General features: G+C 42.7%; 1 protein-coding gene across 1 annotated transcript in view; it reads right to left on the bottom strand.

Annotated features, from left to right (window-relative positions):
• Positions 1-24910, bottom strand: part of LOC126298305 (uncharacterized) — a 179281-nt gene that overhangs the window by 8285 nt on the left and 146086 nt on the right. Inside the window, exon 2 of the mRNA XM_049989602.1 lies at positions 11516-11746. Within this exon, the coding sequence (XP_049845559.1) occupies positions 11516-11746 (231 nt within the window). The remainder of the gene's footprint in view (positions 1-11515; positions 11747-24910) is intronic.

Genomic DNA, 24910 nt, shown 5'->3' on the forward strand with positions numbered 1-24910 from the left:
TTTGTGATGAATGTATTATAATTCACAAAATGCACATCGTCAACATTCAAGAAACGTTAAAAACAAACTATTAAATTGTACCATCAACACCTAATGAAAAATGGTGCGCCACATTGATCAAAAGGCTAGAACCATCAGGATCGAAGGCGAACTGCTTGGGAGTTACGAACCGTGTAGGACGTTCAGCTAGGTAGCCACTCTTAAGTAATGCATATAGAATCATATTGATATAACGGGGTGATGAGAAATGATGGAATATGATGGCAAGCATTCGAATGCGAAACAGTCTAAAAATGGTTCAAATGGCTCTAAGCACTATGGGACTTAACATCTGAAGTCATCAGTCCGCTGGAACTTAGAACTACTTAAACCTAACTAACCTAAGGACATCACACACATCCATGCCCGAGGCAGGATTCGAACCGCTCGGCCACAACGACCGGCGAAACTGAGCTTATCGTGAAACTGACTATTGTTTAAGGGACAGTTGCAAATAGTGCGATAATGTATTTTATAGGGGCTCAAAAAACAAACATCTAGAGGCTGAATTTGTCCAGTGGTTCCATGTGATATGAACAGCAATGTCACACATTTTTCATGAGGGACAGTTTGCTCTAAAGGAGTATAATTGTTATACGTAGACCAGGAATCAAGCAAAATGAAGTTATTTGGCCGGCTGTTGTCTGAAAGCAGTGCTCATACCATAGTTGTAGGTCACTTGCGCCCACTTTCCCACTCTTGCTTGCTATGACGTAAATATTCCCTATTGTCCTTGCAAGATCATGTACACGATAAAGAATCGTAGGGGCAGAGCACTTCCAACTTCTCACACCACAAGACATATATTTGCAGCCAATGTACCTTCCAGATTAACAGTCGACCTAATTATATACAGGGTGTTTCAAAAATGACCGGTATATTTGAAACGGCAATACAAACTAAACGAGCAGTGATAGAAATACACCCTTTGTTGCAATATGCTTGTGACAACAGTACATTTTCAGGCAGACAAACTTTCGAAATTACAGTAGTTACAATTGTCAACAACAGATGGCACTGCGGTCTGGGAAACTCTATAGTACGATATTTTCCACATATCCACCATGCGTTTGGATGTACCGTGCACTATTCAGTGTCGCCTCGACGATCACCAGAGGCGTATGGCCAGTGTAGGAGATCGCTCCCCATACCATGATGCCGGGTGTTGGCCCTGTGTGCCTCGGTCGTATGCAGTCCTGATTGTGACGCTCACCTACACGGCGCCAAACACGCATACGACCATCATTGGCACCAAGGCAGAAGCGACTCTCATCACCGAAGACGACACGTCTCCATTCGTCCCTCCATTCACGCCTGTCGCGACACCACTGGAGGCGGGCTGCACGATGTTGGGGCGTGAGCGGAAGTCGGCCTAACGGTGTGCGGGACCGTAGCCCAGCTTCATGGAGACGGTTGCGAATGGTCCTCGCCGATACCCCAGGAGCAACAGTGTCCCTAATTTGCTGGGAAGTGGCTGTGCGGTCCCCTACGGCACTGCGTAGGATCCTACGGTCTTGGCGTGCATCCGTGCGTCGCTGCGGTCCGGTCCCAGGTCGACGGGCACGTGCACCTTCCGCCGACCACTGGCGACAACATCGATGTACTGTGGAGACCTCACGCCCCACGTGTTGAGCAATTCGGCGGTACGTCCACCCGGCCTCCCGCATGCCCACTATACGCCCTCGCTCAAAGTCCGTCAACTGCACATACGGTTCACGTCCACGCTGTCGCGGCATGCTACCAGTGTTAAAGACTGCGATGGAGCTCCGTATGCCACGGCAAACTGGTTGACACTGACGGCGGCGGTGCACAAATGCTGTGCAGCTAGCGCCATTCGACGGCCAACACCGCGGTTCCTGGTGTGTCCGCTGTGCCGTGCGTGTGATCATTGCTTGTACAGCCCTCTCGCAGTGTCCGGAGAAAGTATGGTTGGTCTGACACACCGGTGTCAATGTGTTCTTTTTTCCATTTCCAGGAGTGTATGTCGACCGTAATTTGATGTGAATAAAGTAGTAGGTCACTATCATGAACATCCTGTAAATAGTATCGAGCATTCTTGAAACTCGCAAACACCAGTCTTCGGAACAAGTGCGTCTTGTCCTCCATCGCATATCTGTAGTTTTTCTTATGCACTACATGGTTATATTGCTGCGAACTTATTCGAAGTCAATGCACAATTGTTTCTTTTATTATACTGCAGATGATCTTCCATGTACGTAATTATATTTAATACCCGCTCCTTGGTCAGCGACTGTCCTTTACTACGTTTCACTGGATACGGGATTTGTGGCTCCCTGTCCGACAAGGATGATGAACTAAATGGTTCGACACCTGTTTCAGTATGATTTTCACTCGTTAATTACGTATCGTAATCATTGTACTCCTCATATACATTGTCCACACACCCGAGCGTATACGACACCACTCATCTTGAAGCAACGCTTACAGAGGGTGTTAGAAAAAGGGAAGGCCAAACTTTCACGAAACATTCCTCACACACAAAGAAAGAAAATATGTTATGTGGACATGTGTCCGGAAACGCTTACTTTCCATGTTAGAGCTCATTTTATTACTTCTCTTCAAATCACATTAATCATGGAATGGAAACACACAGCAACAGAACGTACCAGCGTGACTTCAAACACTTTGTTACAGGAAATGTTCAAAATGTCCTCCGTTAGCGAGGATACATATATCCACTCTCCGTATCATGGAATCCCTGATGCGCTGATGCAGCCCTGGCGAATGGTGTATTGTATCACAGCCGTCCACAATACGAGCACGAAGAGTCTCTACATTTGGTACCGGGGTTGCGTAGACAAGAGCTTTCAAATGCCCCCATAAATGCAGGTCAAGAGGGTTGAGATCAGTAGAGCGTGGAGGCCATGGAATTGGTCCGCCTCTACCAATCCATCGGTCACCGAATCTGTTGTTGAGAAGCGTACGAACACTTCGACTGAAATGTGCAGGAGCTCCATCGTGCATGAACCACATGTTGTGTCGTACTTGTAAAGGCACATGTCCAGCAGCACAGGTAGAGTATCCCGTATGAAGTCATGATAACGTGCTCCACTGAGCGTATGTGGAAGAACATGGGGCCCAATCAAGACATCACCAACAAAGACTGCCCAAACGTTCACAGAAAATCTGTGTTGATGACGTGATTGCACAATTGCGTGCGGATTCTCCTCAGCTCACACATGTTGATTGTGAAAATTTACAATTTGATCACGTTGGAATGAAGCCTCATCCGTAAAGAGAACATTTGCACAGAAATGAGGATAGACACATTGTTGGATGAACCATTCGCAGAAGTGTACCCGTGGAGGCCAATCAGCTGCTGATAGTGCCTGCACACGCTGTACATGGTACGGAAACAACTGTTTCTCCCGTAGCACTCTCCATACAGTGACGTGGTCAACGTTACCTTGTACAGCAGCAACTTCTCTGACTCTGACATTAGGGTTATCGTCAATTGCCTCGTCCATTCCAGGTGTCCTCGTCGTTCTAGGTCTTCTCCAGTCGCGAGTCATAGGCTGGAATGTTCCGTGGTCGCTAAGACGCCGATCAATTGCTTCGAACGTCTTCCTGTCGGGACACCTTCGATCTGGAAATCTGTCTCGATACAAACGTACAGCGCCACGGCTATTGCCCCGTGCTAATACATACAGCAAATGGGCATCTGCCAACTCCGCATTTGTAAACATTGCACTGACTGCAAAACCACGTTCGTGATGAACACTAACCTGTTGAAGCTACGTATTGATGTGCTTGATGCTAGTATTGTAGAGCAATGAGTCGCATGTCAACACAAGCACCGAAGTCAACATTACCTCCCATCAATTGGGCCAACTGGTGGTGAATCGAGGAAGTACAGTACATACTGACGAAACTAAAATGAACTCTAACATGGAAATTAAGCGTTTCCGGACACATGTCTACATAACATCTTTTCTTTATTTGTGTGTGAGGAATGTTTCCTGAAAGTTTGGCCGTACCTTTTTGTAACACCCTGTATTTCATCTGCCACTTCTTTCTCATTCTGCCAAATTCCTTGTACTCCTTTCTGACGAAATGTCTAATTCGGCAACTGTTGTTGAAAATACAATACAATGTTCGCTTTGTTTATCGTTGCCATTGCTTTGCTTTGTTTATCGTTGCCATTGCTCTGATTTGTATCAACGCCACTACCACTGCAGTTCTGTTGCGAGTTACTCGTTGACTAAGCAGTTCAACTACGATCCGTAGACTCAGGTTGTGCTCACCATTGGATACCTCCGGTCGCGCCCCCTGTAGACATTAGCAGTCAGTAGCGTGGCTGCATGGTAGACAAGATGTGGGGCGTCGAATGCCTTAAAAATCATTGGGATTTTGCGACCTCACACTCAAGGGATTCCTTGTTAGGTGTAATTGGTACCACTATAATAATAACTGCGTACCCACGTGAGAATTATTATAACATGTACTTTGCAAGAATTATGAACCGAACAAATGTTCAGAGGGAGTATCACATGCACACGATTCCACTGTCACCCATACATGCAGCTCCGATACAGAAATAACTGAATGACTGGCGAAGTGGCGTCCCGTCGGTGTAGCTTTGTGGTATTTTGGGCTACAGATGAGTGTTCTGAACAATGTGGCACATTTAAAACGTTTACTGCACAATGTCTGTCCATAGTTTTTCAAAACGTGAAGTAAACCATTCCCACTACGCTGTTGTTGTTGTCGTTGTTATGTATGAAACAAGTAACATGAGCACCGCGATGTGAAACAGCTAATAAACAATATTAACATAAGATACATTTATGTACTAAAATTTCAGTGTAGTATGATGCATGGCTCTGTAATTAAAGCCCTGTTGTTGTTGTGGACTTCAGTCCAGAGACTGGTTTGATGCAGCTCTCGATGCTACTCTATCCTGTGGAAGCTTCTTCATCTCCCAGTACCTACTGCAGCCTACATCCTTCTGAATCTGCTTAGTCTATTCATCTCTTGGTCTCCCTCTACGATTTTTACCCTCCACGCTGCCCTCCAGTACTAAATTGGTGATCCCTTTATGCCTCAGAACATGTCCTACCAACCGATCCCTTCTTCTGGTCAAGTTGTGCCACAAATTTCTCTTCTCCCCAATCTTATTCAATACTTCCTCATTAGTTATGTGATCTACCCATCTAATCTTCAGCATTCTTCTGTAGCACCACAATTTGAAAGCTTGTATTCTCTTCTTGTCCAAACTATTTATCGTCCATGTTTCACTCCCATACATGGCTACACTCCATACAAATACTCTCAGAAACGCCTTCCTGACACTTAATCCTGTACTCGATGTTAACAAATTTCTCTTCTTCAGAAACGCTTTCCTTGCCATAGTCAGTCTATATTTTATATCCTCTCTACTTCGACCTTCATCAGTTATTATTCTCCCCAAATAGCAATACTCACCTACTACTTTGTCTCATTTCCTAATCTAATTCCCTCAGCATCGCCCGACTTAATTCGACTACGTTACATTATCCTCGTTTTGCTTTTGTTGATGTTAATCTTATATTCTCCTTTCAAGACAATGTCCAGTCCGTTCAACTGCTCTTCCAGGTCCTTTGCTGTCTCTGATAATATTACAAAGTCATCGGTGAACCTCAAAGTTTTTATTTCCTCCCCATGGATTTTAATTCCTGCTCCGAATGTTTCTTTTGTTTCCTTTACTACTTGTTGAATATACAGATTGAATAACATCGGGGAGAGGCTACAACCCTGTCTCACTCCCTTCCCAACCACTGCTTCCCTTTCATGCCCTTCGACTCTTAGAACTGCCATCTGGTTTCAGTACCAACTGTCAATAGCCTTTCGCGCCCTGTATTTTTCCCCTGCCACCTTCAGAATTTGAAAGGAAGTATTCCAGTCAACATTGTCAAAAGCTTTCTCTAAGTCTACAAATGCTAGAAACTTAGGTTTTCCTTTCCTTAATCTGACTACTAAGATAAGTCGTAAGGTTAGTACTGCCTCACGTGCTCCAACATTTCTACGGAATCCAAACTGATCTTCACCGAGGTCGGCTTCTACCAGTTTTTCCATTCGTCTGTAAAGAATTCGGGTTAGTATTTTGCAGCTGTGACATATTAAACTGATAGTTCGCTAGTTTTCACATCTGTCAATACCTGCTTTCTTTGAGATTGTAATTATTATATTCTTCTTGAAATCTGAGAGTATTTCGCCTGTGTCTCCCAAGGCTGTCAGTAGTTCTAATGGAATGTTGACTACTCCCGGGGCGTTGTTTCGACTTATGTCTTTCAGTGCTCTATCAAATTCTTCATGCACTATCACATCTCCCATTTCATCCTCATCTACATCCTCTTCCATTGCCATAATATTGTCCTCAAGTACAGCGCCCTTGTATAGACCGTCTATATACTCCTTCCATATTTCTGCTTTCTCTTCTTTGCTTAGAATTGGGTTTCCATCGGAGCTCTTGATATTATTTATGGAGACTTGCCACACTACTGCTGATTCCTCTGCTTATAAAAGCAGTTATGCCTCCAGTTTGAAAGAAAGGGGATGATGCTGACTTATTTTTTAAAATCTTGTATTTAGCATTACTATGTATTTTCCATGCAACGTACAGAGTCATAATGCCGAAAAGTAAGAGAATAATAGAATTATCAAACAGGTAATAACATAATACCACTACTTGTAGGCATTTAATACATGTGGGTAGTCTTCTACACGCTCCAAAACACCACTCATATACTTTTTTATTTCATGCAGAGTAATACTGGTAAGACATTTAGAGAAGTTAATTATTATCTGACGTGAAATATTCCAAACCCATATGAGTCAAAGCTAGCTGGTGTTGTGAAATAATACTACGCCATTTCGAAACCAATAAAAGCATATCCGAAAGAGATAACTTGGACACAGATCGCACTTATCTAATATCAGCAGTAAAAGGACTTGAGGTAACAGAGCAGAGGACGATTTGTTAGAATTTTGCTGTAAAATGGCGATGTATGGGCCAAAGTGTCATGTAGTCTTCACTGCGAGATAGCATAAATTAGCAGACAACGACAAACGTTTTGCACTGCTAGATAAATTTTTTATCTTATCATTTGGGGCATTATAATGTATGGCTCACTGTGCTATAGGTTTTAGCTGAACTACGAATGAGTATTTGACAAATACCACAGACAATTTAGGTAAGAGGGTAAGAGAACAACAATCTTTTGCTCTGATATAAAGACTGAACTATTCTCATTGACAATTGTAATTTAAGCTGTACGTTAGATCAACAGTAGTGCCACATGTGTTTTGCACTGTTATAGAAGAAATAATCAGGCATTTTGATACAGAATACAGACACTTTTATTTTTAACACAACATTAACTTTTTCGATCGTGATACATACCTTTACACATCAGTCTCGGATTTGAATGGTCTGTAAAACGCCGCATTGTTCATAGAAAAACCAACTGATAGAACAGCGGTGGAGTGCAGGCAATTTAGCGCATGTATACCTTTCAAGATGGTGATGGATTACTTTATAGGTATTCATGTGGCGAATTCCTACAAATGCAAAGCGAGAACTTATTAGGGTAAGAAGTGCAATAAATACTAATTCAGACACTCAAGGAGCTGCTTAAGAGAACGAGATTATCATAAAATGAAATATGCTCCATGTCTTTCTAGCATATGGGGGACACTTGAAGCTTTATAAGGTTCTGAATGCAATTATTCATCTACTAATAATTTTCCATTCGTGGGAGCTTTTTGAATATCCTCTACTGCTGACCACATCCCAGCAAACGTGGCCTGTTAAAAGATAGTGATTCATTATACTAGCATTTTAGACTGAAAGGAGGGGAAATCTGGAAAATGATTCTACCTTGTTCCACTATTGTAAATGAAATAATGCTGGGCTCTACCTAAACTCAGGGTTCTCGACAGACAATAACTTACACGTGGAGTGGAATCAAATGTTTACAGTCTACCATTCGATATATATATGCAAGGATTTGCTCACCCCACGGAAATTTAAGGAGCTGGCAGCAGTCATCATGATACATTGCTAAAAACAAAATTAGACAGTTGAATATGGTCCGCTGTGGTTCTGCGTGATCGTGTGATGAACTATTCACCACTCACAGAAATTATGCAATGATTTGTAAAACTGAACACGAGTCGGTCACATCTAAAGCATTTCACGATGGACCCTAAAAGTGTGAACATCGTTGTGGACATACAAGGTTTCTACGACGAAAGTGGATAGTTTGTGTCGAAATATCAACTTCATTCCATTCGCAAATCACAGATGTGTAATAACGCCATTCTCAGCAAATATACTATCATCAAAACTTCTCAAGGATATGATGTTTGCGAAAACACAGAAGACATTGCGTTATGGTTGTCACGTTTCCTCCACTGAATTCACTGGAATTAGTGGTGGTGGTGGTTAGTGTTTAACGTCCCGTCGACAACGAACTCATTAGAGACGGAGCGCAAGCTCGGGTTAGGGAAGGACTGGGAAGGAAATCGGCCGTGCCCTTTCAAAGGAACCATCCCGGCATTTGCCTGAAACGATTTAGGGAAATCACGGAAAACCTAAATCAGGATGGCTGGAGACGGGATTGAACCGTCGTCCTCCCGAATGCGAGTCCAGTGTGCTAACCACTGCGCCACCTCGCTCGGTCACTGGAATTATTCTAGCATGTCTTACGAAGATGGTGCGACATCGCTTCAAATTTTCGACCAGACAGACGTTATCGTATACTTGAAAGCCCTTGAGAAGATCACATGGATGCGCGGTATTCACAAGTATGCAAGTATTCTGGACCTGGAATCATACAGGTGTCCAGCCTTCCACCAGCTCAAGAAATAGTATGGAGATGAAAAAACTACTATCGTGTCTGCTTCAGGGAGTGTAAAATTACATTTAAGTTGGGTGTCAATTAAATTATTTTTTTTTATTCCCTTCGGCTCATCCTAATAGGGACTGTCCCCAGCTCCCGCCCACTTTGATACAGGTAATGTTATGAGGCTATACAGGTGAACACCGCACCCAAGCAATTTACATGAACACATAATGTGCAATAAACTCAGACACACGTACATACACAGCTATTTACTCTACGATAAATAAATCACACTGTTACACATGAACACATGAACACACACGTGCTACTTACAAATAAAAACATTCACCCTCTCTCTAACATTCACGTGAATATTGTAAGTACGAGAGGGTCTCAAACTGATTCTCTCGAATGGCCCACTTATCATCATGGCAGGACAGGGCAATTTTCAGCTATCATACAGTGTGCATAACATGGTCCCGAAATTGAATACTGACTTGTTGCATTAAGTGGAAAGGGGGCGGTGTAGCACCGCCAACACTATTGAGCAGGATGTCTGGGTAGTTTTCAATCTATATGCCAATGTAGCAAAATTAACCTGTAGAAAACAGACGTTTGTTACAATACTGTGCTAAGCAGACAAGGAAAGAAACAAACATGCAGTGTTAATTACTGTCAGCTAGGTGTAAAAATGTAATTAATTCCACTACATAATCTTACGCTTTGTGTAGGACACAGTTCAGCCTCAAATTAAATAATTTCACACCTACATTGTTCTATGACGCTTACCAAGTATTTCAGGGGTACGTAAAGGAGTTGTTATTTCAGTTGAGGAAATGGTAGTGGTGTTTCATAGAACGAATTGTCATCATATACTGTTTTTACAAGTTTTTCAGTAATGATTCACCTTAGCAAGCATCATTCTGTGGTGTGGAGGGGGGAGGGGGGGGGGGAGGGCGGGGATGAGGAAAATGCGGCACGTCATACACTAGAAAATGTAATCTGTGTTATTAACAGCTTAATACTGACTTTTATTTGCATTTGAATTAGGCATAGTACAGATTAATTACAAAATAATCCTTCAAGGAATGCTGTAAAATTTATCAATCGAAACAATGGTGCCAAGGTAATACAAAACGTTTACAGACTGTATTTCCGATAACTAACTACCAAATTAACTAAAATCTAATCAAAATACGCTATCCAAAAAGGAACGCTGATACTACACAGTCCAAAAGACAAATGAACTGGTGAAACACGATTTTAGAAACGAAGGAAGAGGGTGGTTTGAAGAGATTTTATTGTACTGTATTATTTCAGTTGCATATTTTCGTATTACTTAAGGATAGCGCCTGCAACGTTTATATTCATCCGAACATGACCAAATATGATGGTGCTGCTGGAAAAGTCCGAGATGAAACACAGCAAAAGACAAGGGTGCAACAAGACACAGATGGAATGTCGAAATCTCAAAAATAGAATCTCTGATGCCAAAATAAAATTATTTATCATTTATCGAGCAGAAAATATATGCAGGCTGCTCATCGTAATATGTAGGTATAATTCCAAATTCCTGATAGCTAACAAAAATTTAAACACTGCACCAAAATATTTTTTTGTTATTTCCAAAACTGTGCAGGATTTCGACCACAAACCATATATAGCACTACTGTCATAAATTAATTGTTTTATAAGATTAAAAGTAATAAACATGATTTGAATATCGACAATACTTTATAGATTAAGTAGCACTTGTTGATGACCCCAATTTGATTGCTGTAGCATACTTTGCAAGTATAAGGGTCATTCAAGTTAGACATTTTCACATCTAAATTATTGGTATTAGTTATTAAAATACACGTGGGTACACTGGCACTTCTGAAGTAAATTGTAGCTTAGTAGTTGAGTGTAGTTCTATCTCTGTACCTCAGACTAACTTCATGAAAATATATAAAAATGGATTTTATAAAATTGCAAAACACAAAGGAGCACTATTGCTGATGTAACATACAGCTTGAAGTGTATTTGTTGATGCGAATTGACGAATTAAACAATGTGATTCGCACAACGTTGATATTAGCAACATCCTATGGTCACAAAAAACAGTTTCATCTAATTCGCGATTCATTAATACATCTTCCAATGCATGGAATGTATTTAGAATAGCAATGTCATCAGAATGATTACCACAAGCAAGTGCATTTTATTGATATGTCAATGGGCGACTTCCAACGAAAACCTATGGGATAGTGAGGCTGTTGAAACATGCTTCCACAGTATCATCATTTTCTCTAGTCTTCGTTCAGTTGGCAACTTATTAATGATCCGTCTCAATGGAGCAGGTTCATCGTTATTTATCTAAACACTTCATTTCTCTAGGTAATGCTTAATTTTCTTATATGCAACTAAGCATTCTGCACTTGAGTCTTTCAATTTATTTTCCACAGCCATTGTTAAATTCAACCAATAATCGAAGCATCTCAAAGTTCATCTTTAGTAGATATTGTTACATTATTATATGAATTACTGCCTGTCAATTTCGAAACTAGCAAGAAAACTAATAGCTCTACCAATTCATTTGGATTATTCCAGTGGAGATAGTCGATATATGCTGGCAAATCAGTGGATACGATCTTCGAAACATGAACATCATCTTTCTCATTGTAACTACTCTTTTTTCCTACACGACCATCATCATCTTCATTTTCATCTTCTTGTTCTCCATTGGCATCATCCTCTTCTTTTTCTTCTTCTTCTCCTCCTCCAATACCTCCACCTTCTGCTATCATAAATATATTGTTTTCTTTGGCTTTAATGTCTTCATCTTCTTTTTCTTGGTCTGTGTTCTTCTTTTCCTTTTCCTTTTAGAATACCTGCCACAGTCTCTATAGCCATTGAGAAACGTGTTTAAATGCTTCTTCTAGCACAGGCTGAATTTCAGATTGGCTTTTTTTGCAGCAACCACAGTTTCTTGCAGACATTTCGCGAGATTTTAGCAAAAACAGAGGAACCTTAGGCGCAGTTGGATTTAGATCTGAAACTGAGACTAACACACTGACCAAAAATAAAATGACAACACCAATAAAGTGTTGCACGACATAAACGAAAGTTAGTACACGTGTTTCTACAGCTAAAAGATGATGCCTTTTGAGATTTCACGCCAGTCGCATAAGAGTGGCGCTAGTAACGCCGCTATGGTGATGATAATCAAGTTTGCTTTAAATACAGGCTTTAACGGCCGTGAGCGTTACTGACGTTTGAGATTGGACGTAGTGAGTTGATATTAATCAGGAATACCTTTAAGGCGACAAAGCGGCCATTATGAACAGCTCACTGAGTTTGAACGACATCGTGTAATACGGATACGAGAAGCTTGGTGTTCCTTCTACGATATTACATATAGACTTGAGAGGAATGTAGCGAATGTACATGACAGCTGGTAGCGGTGGTCACGATAATGTACGGTCACAAGAAGATCAGACTCCGGACGGCCACGTGGCACTACCGGGAGTAAAAATATCAAATGGTTCTGCGACTTGACATCTGAGGTCATCAGTCCCCTAGAACTTAGATCTACTTAAACCTAACTAACATAAGGATGGCACACACACATCCATGCCCGGGGCAGGATTCGTACCTGCGACCGTAGCAACAGCGCGGTTCCACACTGAAGCGCCTAGAATCGCTCGGCCGCACTGGCCGTCTACGAGAGGAAAGACCATCGTGTTTGGGGTATGGCTCTGGTGCTTCGTACTGCAACTGCAGCAGCAATTTCAGCAGCAGTTGGCTCCACAGTGACAACGATCTGTTACAAATCGGTGATTTCAAGGACAGCTCCGAACGAAACACCCTGTAGTGTGCACTCAACTGACCCCAAACCACCGCCATTTGCAACTTCAGTAGTGTCAAGCAAGACTTTATTGCTGGGCAGGGTGGAGGTGTCTTGTGTTCTCTGATGGAAATTTGTGGTAAGGTCTTATGGGACCAAACTGCTGTGGTCATCGGTCCCTAAGCTTACACACTACTTAATGCAACTTAAAATACCTAACGCTAAGGACGACACATACACCCATGCCCGAGGAAGGACTCGAACCTCCAACGGGGAGAGCCCCTCGGACCGTGACAAGACGCCTGAGATGGCGTTCTCTGATGAGAACTGGTTCTACATCTACATTTATACTCCGCAAGCCACCCAACGGTGTGTGGCGGAGGGCACTTTATGTGCCACCCTCATTACCTCCCTTTCCTGTTCCAGTCGCGTATGGTTCGCGGGAAGAACGACTGCCGGAAAGCCTCCGTGCGCGCTCGAATCTCTCTAACTTTACATTCGTGATCTCCTCGGGAGGTATAAGTAGGGGGAAGCAATATATTCGATACCTCATCCAGAAACGCACCCTCTCGAAACCTGGACAGCAAGCTACACCGCGATGCAGAGCGCCTCTCTTGCAGAGTCTGCCACTTGAGTTTGCTAAACATCTCCGTAATGCTATCACGCTTACCAAATAACCCTGTGACGAAACGCGCCGCTCTTCTTTGGATCTTCTCTATCTCCTCTGTCAATCCGACCTGGTACAGATCCCACACTGATGAGCAATACTCAAGTATAGATCGAACAAGTGTTTTGTCAGCCACCTCCTTTGTTGATGGACTACATTTTCTAAGGACTCTCCCAATGAATCTCAACCTGGCACCTGCCTTATCAACAATTAATTTTATATGATCATTCCACTTCAAATCGTTCCGTACGCATACTCCCAGATATTTTGCAGAAGTAACTGCTACCAGAGTTTGATCCGCTATCATATAATCATACAATAAAGGATGCTTCTAAATATGTATTCGCAATACATTACATATGTCTATGTTAATTTTGTTAAGGGTCAGTTGCCACTCCCTGCACCAAGTCACTATCCGCTGAAGATCTCCCTGCATTTCGCTGCAATTTTCTAATGCTGCAACTTCTCTGTATACTACAGCATCATCCGCGAAAAGCACTGTCTACACTATCTACTAGGTCATTTATATACACTCCTGGAAATGGAAAAAAGAACACATTGACACCGGTGTGTCAGACCCACCATACTTGCTCCGGACACTGCGAGAGGGCTGTACAAGCAATGATCACACGCACGGCACAGCGGACACACCAGGAACCGCGGTGTTGGCCGTCGAATGGCGCTAGCTGCGCAGCATTTGTGGACCGCCGCCGTCAGTGTCAGCCAGTTTGCCGTGGCATACGGAGCTCCATCGCAGTCTTTAACACTGGTAGCATGCCGCGACAGCGTGGACGTGAACCGTATGTGCAGTTGACGGACTTTGAACGAGGGCGTATAGTGGGCATGCGGGAGGCCTGGTGGACGTACCGCCGAATTGCTCAGCACGTGGGGCGTGAGGTCTCCATAGTACATCGATGTTATCGCCAGTGGTCTGCGGAAGGTGCACGTGCCCGTCGACCTGGGACCGGACCGCAACGACGCACGGATGCACGCCAAGACCGTAGGATCCTACGCAGTGCCGTAGGGGACCGCACCGCCACTTCCCAGCAAATTAGGGACACTGTTGCTCCTGGGCTATCGGCGAGGACCATTCGCAACCGTCTCCATGAAGCTGGGCTACGGTCCCGCACACCGTTAGGCCGTCTTCCGCTCACGCCCCAACATCGTTCAGCCCGCCTCCACTGGTGTCGCGACAGGCGTGAATGGAGGGACGAATGGAGACGTGTCGTCTTCAGCGATGAGAGTCGCTTCTGCCTTGGTGCCAATGATGGTCGTATGCGTGTTTGGCGCCGTGCAGGTGAGCGCCACAATCAGGACTGCATACGACCGAGGCACACAGGGCCAACACCCGGCATCATGGTGTGGGGAGCGATCTCCTACGCTGGCCGTACACCTCTGGTGATCGTCGAGGGAACACTGAATAGTGCACGGTACATCCAAACCGTCATCGAACCCATCGTTCTACCATTCCTAGACCGGCAAGGGAACTTGCTGTTTCAACAGGACAATGCACGTCCGCATGTATCCCGTGCCACCCAACGTGCTCTAGAAGGTGTAAGTCAACTACCCTGGCCAGCAAGATCTCCGGATCTGTCCCCCATTGAGCATGTTTGGGACTGGATGAAGCGTCGTCTCACGCGGTCTGCACGTCAAGCACGAACGCTGGTCCAACTGAGGCGCCAGGTGGAAATGGCATGGCAAGCCGTTCCACAGGACTACATCCAGCATCTCTACGATCGTCTCCATGCGAGAATAGCAGCCTGCATTGCTGCGAAAGGTGGATATACACTGTACTAGTGCCGACACTGTGCATGCTCTGTTGCCTGTGTCTATGTGCCTGTGGTTCTGTCAGTGTGATCATGTGATGTATCTGACCCCAGGAATGTATCAATAAGGTTTCCCCTTCCTGGGACAATGAATTCACGGTGTTCTTATTTCAATTTCCAGGAGTGTATATTGTGAAAAACAATGGTCCCATAATACTCCCCTGTGGTACGCCAGAGGTTACTTTAACGTCTGTAGGCGTCTCTGCAATGAGAACAACATGCTGTGTTCTGTTTGCTAAAAACTCTTCAATACAGCCACACAGCTGGTCTGATATTCCGTAGCCTCTTACTTTGCTTATCAGGCGACAGTGCGGAACTCTATCGAACGCCTTTCGGAAGTCAAGGAAAATGGCATCTACCTGGGAGCCTGTATATAATATTTTTTGGTCTCATGAACAAATAAAGCGAGCTGTTTCTGGAATCCATGTTGATTCCTACAGAGTAGATTCTGGGTTTCCAGAAATGACATGACACGCGAGCAAAAAACATGTTCTAAAATTCTACAACAGATCGATGTCAGAGATATAGGCCTATAGGTTTGCGCATCTGCTCGACGACCCTTCTTGAAAACTGGGACTACCTGTGCTCTTTTCCAATCATTTGGGACCTTCCGTTTCTCTAGAGACTTGAGGTACATGGCTGTTAGAAGGGGGGCAAGTTCTTTCGCGTACTCTGCGTAGAATCGTTCTGTCTCGTTCTGCCTCGGTGCCAATAGTGGCTGTGTGTTGGTTGGAAGGAGGCCAGTTGAGAGCTTGCAAACAACTTGTCTGCGTTCTAGAAACACCGGATCTACACTGGGAATTGCAGTCTGGGTTCGATTTCTGATGACAGCAAGAGCACTCTCGTGGTCATCCCATGCACCTGTATGTCACTCTTGTGACTCGACCTCTTATGCTGCCCTTTACGAAAAGCATTCCAGGGGGTGTTTTCCAACAGGATAACGCTCGCCCACATACCGCTTTTGCCACTCAGCCTGCTCTACAGTCGACATGTTGCCTTAGACTGCTCGATCACCAGATCAGTCTTCAATCTAGCACACGTGGGAGACTATCGGCCGACAATACTAGTGTCATCCTCAAATAGCATTAACCGTCCCTCTATTGACCGACCACGTGCGACAGGTATGGCCTACCATCCCACAAACTGACAACCTGAACCTGTTCAAAGTAGTGCATGCACGTTTGCATGGTTGCATTCAACATTCTGGCGGTTGTACCGGTTATTAATGTACCAGCGTTTCACATTTGCAATGGCTTATATCTCACGGTTACATTAATCTGTGATCTTGCTATGTTAATCATTTAAATATGTTTCCTAGACAAATGTGTTCTAGAAATTTTATTACTCTACATTAATTATTTTGTGGCTTTGCGATGTTTGTCGTCAATATATAATATCTCAATTAAATGATGGTAAGAGATCATATAAATATTGTATTTAACATTCTTTTACATGTTGATTAATTGTTTTTGCTGTAGCTGCTAGCAATAAATTTTAAACCGATTCATTTCAAGATATTCCCTCAGTTACTTTACATGAAAAAATGTTTTTTTTTTTTAGCTAATTAAACTGTAGAATGACTTGTAACTGTAAATGTTATAACCATCACAATCGGTTTTTTTTGGCAGAATCACTGTAGTCTCATGAAATTTATTCGCTTCTGCCTTCCTTTTGGATTTTCTAATGTTGGCTTCATATAGAAAATCAGGTTGTTAACACAATTAACTGTAACAAGTTGCCCCTACGTTATCACTTTGTATTCGGTTACAGAAAAGCTTTGCACCATATTTGGCAAAATATGACATGCTTGGAGATTTCATCGATGTGCATGTGCAGACATCAGCAACTCTTTTCGTGACATCAGCTAAGCAATTTGAGATTTGCTCTGGAAATTTTCGACTTGTTCCCACAAGCAAAACCAAATAGTCATCAAGTTGAGACTTATAAGTCAAAATCTCTTTCCACGGTGCTGTGCGTGTCAGCTACTGGGGATGTCAGTTACTGTGGAAATCTGCAGCCCTTTCATTCCCTCTGTAACATATCACTATGTTGTTTCCTCATTAAAGTACCCACTACCGAGAGATAGAAATGGAGAGAGAAAGAGAAAGAAGTGAAATTTGCTGTGGTGCATTAATCTGAAAGATGAAATATACTCATTATGATGATGATGAGGCAAATGTAAAATATTGTAAATCATTTTTTTATGTTTTGTGTACATGAGAACTATATCAACATGACCCACAACTACAACAGCTTACCTCATAGTTGTAACAACTTGTCCTGCAACTATAGCAACTTGCTCCCAACTGTAGCAACATGCTTCACAACTACAAAATGTTGCTCTACAACTGCTACAACGTACTCCCTTAAACTGTAACAACTTGCCTCAAAACTTACCCTTGTAACTATGGCAACTTGTCACGCAACTGTAAAACTGGTAATGATAGTAGAGAAGGCGAATGGTTGATTTCGATTTATTGAGAGAATTTTAAGAAAGTGTAGCTCATCTATAATCTACATACATATCACTATTGCAACCCATTCTGGAATACTGCTTGAGTGTTTCGGATCACCAGGGCAACTAGTTACGATTTCAGGGCAAGTTGTTATAGTTTTGGAAAGGGGGGGGGGGGGAGTCTTTACAGTTTGGCAGCACTAGTCGTTGCCTGAAAGGAAAGTTGTTACAGTTTTGGGGCAAGTTGATACAGTTGCTGGGGCAGGTTTACATAGTTTTGAAGCAAGCTGATACAGTTTAGAGGCAATTTGGTACAATTTTGCGGACATGTTGACAGAGCTTGGGACAAGCTGATACAATTTTCTGACAAGTTGATACAGTTTTGGGGGTAAGTTGTTACAATTGAAAGGCAGGTTCTCTATACTGTTGAAAACAGAAATGTTTGGCATGTTCTCATAACCGTGGAAAAAGCCAGATCACCAACATACCCAGATACATGAGTCTTGGAGTCTTGTAACCGTCTTTTCCATAAAAAGAAAAGACACTGCTTGACTAAAACAGTGAAGAACCCAGAAGGGGGGGGGGGGGAGGAAACAAAATGATACATTATGGCTTATGTGGGTGCCATATTATGCGGACTGTAAGACGCACTTTTTGCTTCCAAAAATTGACTCCAAGATTCAGGTGCGTCTTATACTCGAAATTAATACAAATATTTCCAGTGTTTAATTTAAAATTCCTACTAGTCTTAAAAACGGCCATATATTCGATGTCGCGGGAAACGTATCTCTATCCGGCAATACTGGATACAATTGGCAGCAACAGTACACCGATACGACGAACATGAGTTGTGGGGATTCACAAGCTTGCTAACACTGACTCTCCCAACCCCCCCCCCCCCCCCCAACCCCCTCACCCCGCCATCACAAACCCAGAACACTGTCTAGCCTATGATACGTCATTGCAGTCTACATTTCCAGTGAACATGAAATGAAAGTGCTTTGTGTTATCGGTAGTAGTGCTATATTTTTGTTAGTAGCTAGTTTCGCAAAAGGAGAAAAAATGAAAGGCATTCGTAAGACGCGGGCTGTAAATTGAATGTAATAGCAAATGCATAAGAACATGGAAACAGAGCAGCTGAGCGGTATCTCGGCCTCCACCAACAGAGAAAACCACTCGCGATTGGCGGACTAGTAAAGAAGTACTGGAAGAAGATGAGGAAAACTAAATGTCCAAATAAAGGATTGAATGAAAAATGGCCAAAACTAGGAGATGACGTATTGGAATGGATTCAAGAACACCGTAAAAATGGCATTGGAATGAATACAAAAATGAATGAAATACACGCTCCAAAGCTACCGTTACAGTGGAACTTAACATACTTTACGGGTGGAGTTGGCTGGTGCTACACGTTTGTGAAGGTCATGGACTTAGCATGCGAACCAAAACCAAAATGTATCAGAAAACGCCATAAGAGTATGAAGAGAAAATATTACCTTTCAATCGTTTTATTATTCAACATCGAAAGAAAACCAGAGTGGAACTAAGTCAAATAGCGAATATGGACGAAACTCCCCTGACATTTGATGTACCGGGTAACAGAACTGTTGCCATGAAAAGTGCTAAAACATTAAATATAAAAACAAGTGGACATAAAAAATGCACTACACTATTTTCCTTTCACGTTGTGCTGACGGTACTAAACTTAATCCAATGCTCATTTTCAAGCGTAAAACAATGCCAAAACCTTCTGACATACCGCCAGGTGTTGTCGTTCACGTTACGTCACAAGAGGTGGGTGCACGAGGCTGATATGGAATTATCGAGTCACAGAGTGTGCGAGAGAAGGAGATGTGTTTTATTGAAGAAGAGTTCTCATCTTGTACTAGATCACTTTAATAGTCATTTGAAAAATTCTGTGAAACAGAAATTGAGTCAGGGAAATACAAAGCTGGCTGTTATTCCGGGAAGACTGTTCACAATTGCAGCTTCTTGATGCCTCGATAAATAAACCATTTAATGTGTATATGAGAGAGGAATGGAACAAATGGATGAATTCACGCCGCAGGGAACTTTAAAATGACCAACAGTCAAACAAGTGTCTCAGTGGATAAAACAGACGTGGTCTGGAGTGAGAGAAGACATCATTGTTAAATCTTTCAAGAACTGCAACATCAGTAATGCTCTCAATGGCATTGAAGACCATTTATGTATGAAAGGGTCAACGATGATGACGACGAGGGAGTAGAAGAAGAAGAAGCAGAAGAAGAAGAAAGTTCAGATGACGATTTTCAGGGATTTTTAAAGGTCAGTTCGGATTTATAAACTAACAAATTTGTTTAGTCTGCCTTTGCAATCTAATAATAAAAATGGTAAAAATGTTATTTTTTTAAAAATGTTTAAAATTTAAGGCGCGTCTTATAGTCCCCTAGACTTAGAGCTACTTAAACCTAACTAACCTAAGGACACGATACACATCCATGCCCGAGGCAGCATTCGAACCTGCGACCGCAGTGGTTGCGCGGTTCCAGACTGAAGCACCTAGAACCGCTCGGCCACACCGGCCTGCCGAAGTGATCAATCCATGTTTCATGGTCTATGATGATGTTCGCCAAAAAATTTTTGCGATCAGCCTTGTAACGCGCAAGCAGCTAAACAACTGCGCACAGATTGTCCTTCATTGCTCTCCATGGTCTTTGTTGGGCGTCGATCAATCCAGTGGGCACTCACCTTTGACTACCCCAGATGGTGGACGAGTGTGTCAGCACTACCAACAGAGACGTCCAGTTTTGCACCGAGCTGTTTGATTGTATTCCGTCGATCACCTCGAATGAGAGTGTCCGCACGTTCCAACTTTGCAGGAGTCGCGGCTTGTATACAGCCGATGGAGATCGGACATGTTTGCGCGACGACAGACTTCTCGTCCAATGACTCAACCGTTTTGTTCATGGCCAGGTCTCCGTAGACTTTCTACAAGCGCCTGTAAATATCTGTGATGTTCTGGTTTTCCGCTAAAAGAAGCTCAGTGACAGCTCTCTGCTTGGAACGCATCTCCATTACAGACTCCGTTTTGATGGCTACGCATAGCACCGCCACCTATCGGAACTTCACAAAACTACGGGGGCTGAAGTGGGAATATTCCTTGATGTCGCACAACAAATTACACACTTTTTCAACCGAAATTGACTGAGAAAAATAATGAGTCGCATTACTTATCGAACACGCTCGTATATTGACAGGTTGCGAAGGATTTCGTAAGTTTCAGGTAAGTACAACAGGTGGGCCACAAAAAAGTTACTTAGCAATGTTTTCGAGAAAATAAACATTTTGTAAAGATTGGGTGGAAATATTGTCGCCTCTCAAACGTCGTTCGATGGAACTTGCGTCATATGAAATTCGGTTTCCCGCATTGCGACGAAAAACCAAACAAGCTGAATGGCTGTGCATTACGATGGGCGAACTGAATTCCAATGAAATGGGAGCGCCGTTAGGCTGCGTAATCTCACTTCGTAAATGTAGAAACCAAAGCATGAGAACGTTTTGTAACGTGGTTATCAAAATATGGTATCGAAATATTTTTAAGCAAGTCACTTCATTTTTAAATTTATACATTGGGTGAATACATAGCGAGCGCAAACACTAGATGATTTGTAAACAACTTTCAGATACAAACCGAGTGGAGTGGCGCAGTGGCCAGCACAAAGAACTTGCATTCAGGAGGACGACGTTTCAAATCCCTGTCCAGGCATCGAAATTTAGGTTTTCCCTGATTTCCCCAAAATAGTTTCAGGCAAATGTCGGTAAGGTTCTTTTGAGAGGGTATGGTCGATTACCTCCCTCATTCTTCCCTCTTTTGAGCTTACTCTCCGTTGTAATGGCTCACTGTCGATTGGACTTTGAACTATAGGGGGCAGCAGCGGGAATATTCCATGATGTCGCACCGATGTTCCACATATTTCCAATCCCAATTGGCTTTCTCCTTAGGATGCAAGGTCCAAGACACGGCAAATATTGCCCGGCCTACGTTATGCTTCTTTTCTGTAACTGCTTCACAATAAGGAAACAACGGTAAATTGTGAGGTAGTGTGGCTTCAGCACCAAAATGGATCGCTAGGTGCGAACATATCGGAGATGGTATGTTCATGATCCTTCCACCTCACTTTCATGACATCTACAATTCAGCCTTGTACCCAAAATACTGTGCCGATGATCTCTGAGCTCCGCCGGGAAGCCAGTGGTGGAGAGAAAGAGGTGTTCCGTTTTGAGCGCCCATGTTTTACGGTCGCTCAGTATCAGCTTTTGTTGGTACAGACCGACTTCCTGTCTTTGCTCTCAGGAGATTTTATAGTTAGAACGGTTAGGAACTGTACTGTTGCGAACTTATATGATTCTGGACTTCGCCTCTGGGTAGCGAGTCGTCGTTGAGTATGCAGCGTTCAGTGACTGAGAGCCACTCTTCTGTCTACACTCACGTAGAGACGTTATCTGAATTCTGTGCTTGTGGCTGGAAGTTCGCGTTTCTTGTCTGTTGAAAACAGAGAAGAGAAGACAGTATTAGAGTATATTAGTCAGAGCACCGCCTTCTGCCGTCCTAATGTTTGAAAGAATTTATTTTTGTGGCTGGAGATCTTCCATCGTCGAAGATGTGTACCAGAATCAGATGCAGTAGATACGGTGAAACTGTAATTGCTTCGGCTTATTAGGGCTATAAAGCTAAACAGCTGTGATCACGTAAATTTTATTTCCACTGAGGTTGCACACCACTGTACATCATCTTTGTAAGTAGTGCCTTCTAGTGTTTTGTACGTAGATTATGTCAATCACATCGCGTTATTTATATTAGACTGCGTAGCCATAAAATGGGGCAGATTTGGGCAATCATATTAGTTAGGAAATCCATTTGCATCTCTTTATGTCCATTGGACATTGATATATAAACATTTGTAATATATAACAGGGGTTTTCATCCACAATAAATGTATAAGTAGAAACAGAATTTATCATTTGTAGTTACTAGTTCCCTTAATTACTCATTTATGCTGATGTAGAAATTTGTATCTTAAAGAGCAAGAAGGAACAGATAATATCACCATTAAGAGATCCTAAGATCTGCTTCAGATGGTAGTCAGACAGGGCCAGATCTTCATTTCTGCGTTCAGTATTTTCCGCTGCGCATATTTTACACCCGCCTGGAGTAGCATCTTGAACTATTACTCCCATCATGGTGACTACCATTACCTCGCATACTACCTGGAGCCAATGATGGACAGTTGACATGGTGACTACCACTACACCAAATAGACGGGTTTGTTAAACAATTACGAAAAACAAAGTACTGATGGTGGGTATCAGCTAATGGGTCTCAAATGGTATTCTAACACCGGAAGCTGACAGCGTACGTGTTATAACCTGATTTAAATAAACCAAAAATTATATGTATTATTTACAAAATTTAGCCTCAATGAAATTTTAACATCTTAAAAAGTACATTTGCAGAGGTCAACTACTCTCAAGTCGTCTTAGAAAGTGCGCATTCATTTATGTAACCTCGATGAAATATGACGTGCTTGGAGATTGCATCAGTTCACACGCGCAAATGTCAGCAAGTCTAATCATGCTGTCACTTCCAGTTATGTCTCATAAATTTAGAGCAAGTCTTCACTTGTCTGAGAGGTTGCTGACTAAGCATACATACACATCTCAGCACAACCCTCCCCCCCCCCCCCCCTCCCGCGTCATACGCAGGGAAACTTCTGCAGCGTAGTCGAAACAGTCTTGGCGACATGTGGACCCACTCACATGTAGCGAAAGTTGTTTCTATTGTGTAGCAGATGCTTCGCTGGTGTCACCATTACGGCTCTCCAACCCCAGTTCTCGATACCAGTCATATCGTACTACTTTTCTGCGACGTAACAGACATATTTTTGTGACAATATTCACATTTGGTTTTATTAACGTATAGGTACTACGATGTATCGATATATTACAGTGATATGGTTCTCGTGTGTATTCATTTCTGTGAGACTGTCTTAATCTTTGACTTACTTGTAACCGTTTTGGCTCGAATGCGTACAGAGCACTCTTTGTTTCACTTTGCATAAGTTAAGTTGTTATTTCGCTTTGTAAAAGAACAGTGAAGTCTTGTGTTTGGTTAAAGTGGAAATTAAATGTATGAAGATTGATACAAAACTGTTTTCTTGATGATGTGATAATTAAGAAAAAGTATATGTGAATTTACAAGAAGTTTAATAAAAATGTGGATCGTTAACACCAAGTCAAAAACTATTTCTACCATACTATTGTTCTGATTTGGGATTGTTTGATCATTAAGAATTTCCTGAAAAGCGCATTTGTTAGGTCTTCAAATATTGCTAAAATACAGGTCTGGACCTTCTAGCAGTCAAAGTAGAATCACCCTAGAATCTACAAGATGAGCCATAACAACTTCGACGACATCTACGTGGGAGCCAAAATTAATGACATTTTTACAGTGACTTCATTATTTCCATTCTGACGATACCACCCACAGTCAATGATTTTGTTGTTGCCCTATAAAGCGAACATATGCTGAGTGAACAACATTATTAATCTGATTTCTAACTTACTTTGCAAGTGGTGGTATTGCTAGACTGGGAAGCCCTTATACATCCTCCACACAGTCTCGATCTCTCCTCATGTGATTTCCATATTTCTGGAATCCTGAAGAAAGACATCCGAGGTCGCCGATTTGGTTCAGACGAAGAGGTGCACGCTTGGATACAATCATGGTTCTGTAGGCAGTCGAAAATATTTTTCCATGAAGGCACTCACTGTCTTGTCTCATAGCGCGACAAATGAATTAACGGTTATGGCCATTACCTTTGAAATAATAAACAGTTCACTTACTTTTTTCCCATCGGTCTCGTTTTCATTTGACTTGCCCTTATACGCTGTCAACCACATTAGTGTGACCACCTGTCAAACGCCGGAATAACCATATTTTGCAGCGTGGACCGGCGCGACATGTGCAGGAAGAGACTCACTGAGGCTCTGGAAGGTACTGAAAGGGATGTAGCGCCATGCCGACTCCACTATCGTCACAAGCTTCACTAGCTTTCTCGGCTGAGGATCCAAGGCGCGAACAGTGTGAACAAGGTGGTCGCACAGATTCTCGATTGTGTTTACATCCAGCTACTTTGGTGGCCAGGAGAGTAAGGAAATCTCATCCTGATGCTCTTCGAAGGACGCACATACATCGCGAGCTGTGTG

Source organism: Schistocerca gregaria, chromosome X (assembly GCF_023897955.1).
Source record: "Schistocerca gregaria isolate iqSchGreg1 chromosome X, iqSchGreg1.2, whole genome shotgun sequence".
Lineage (NCBI taxonomy): Eukaryota > Metazoa > Arthropoda > Insecta > Orthoptera > Acrididae > Schistocerca > Schistocerca gregaria.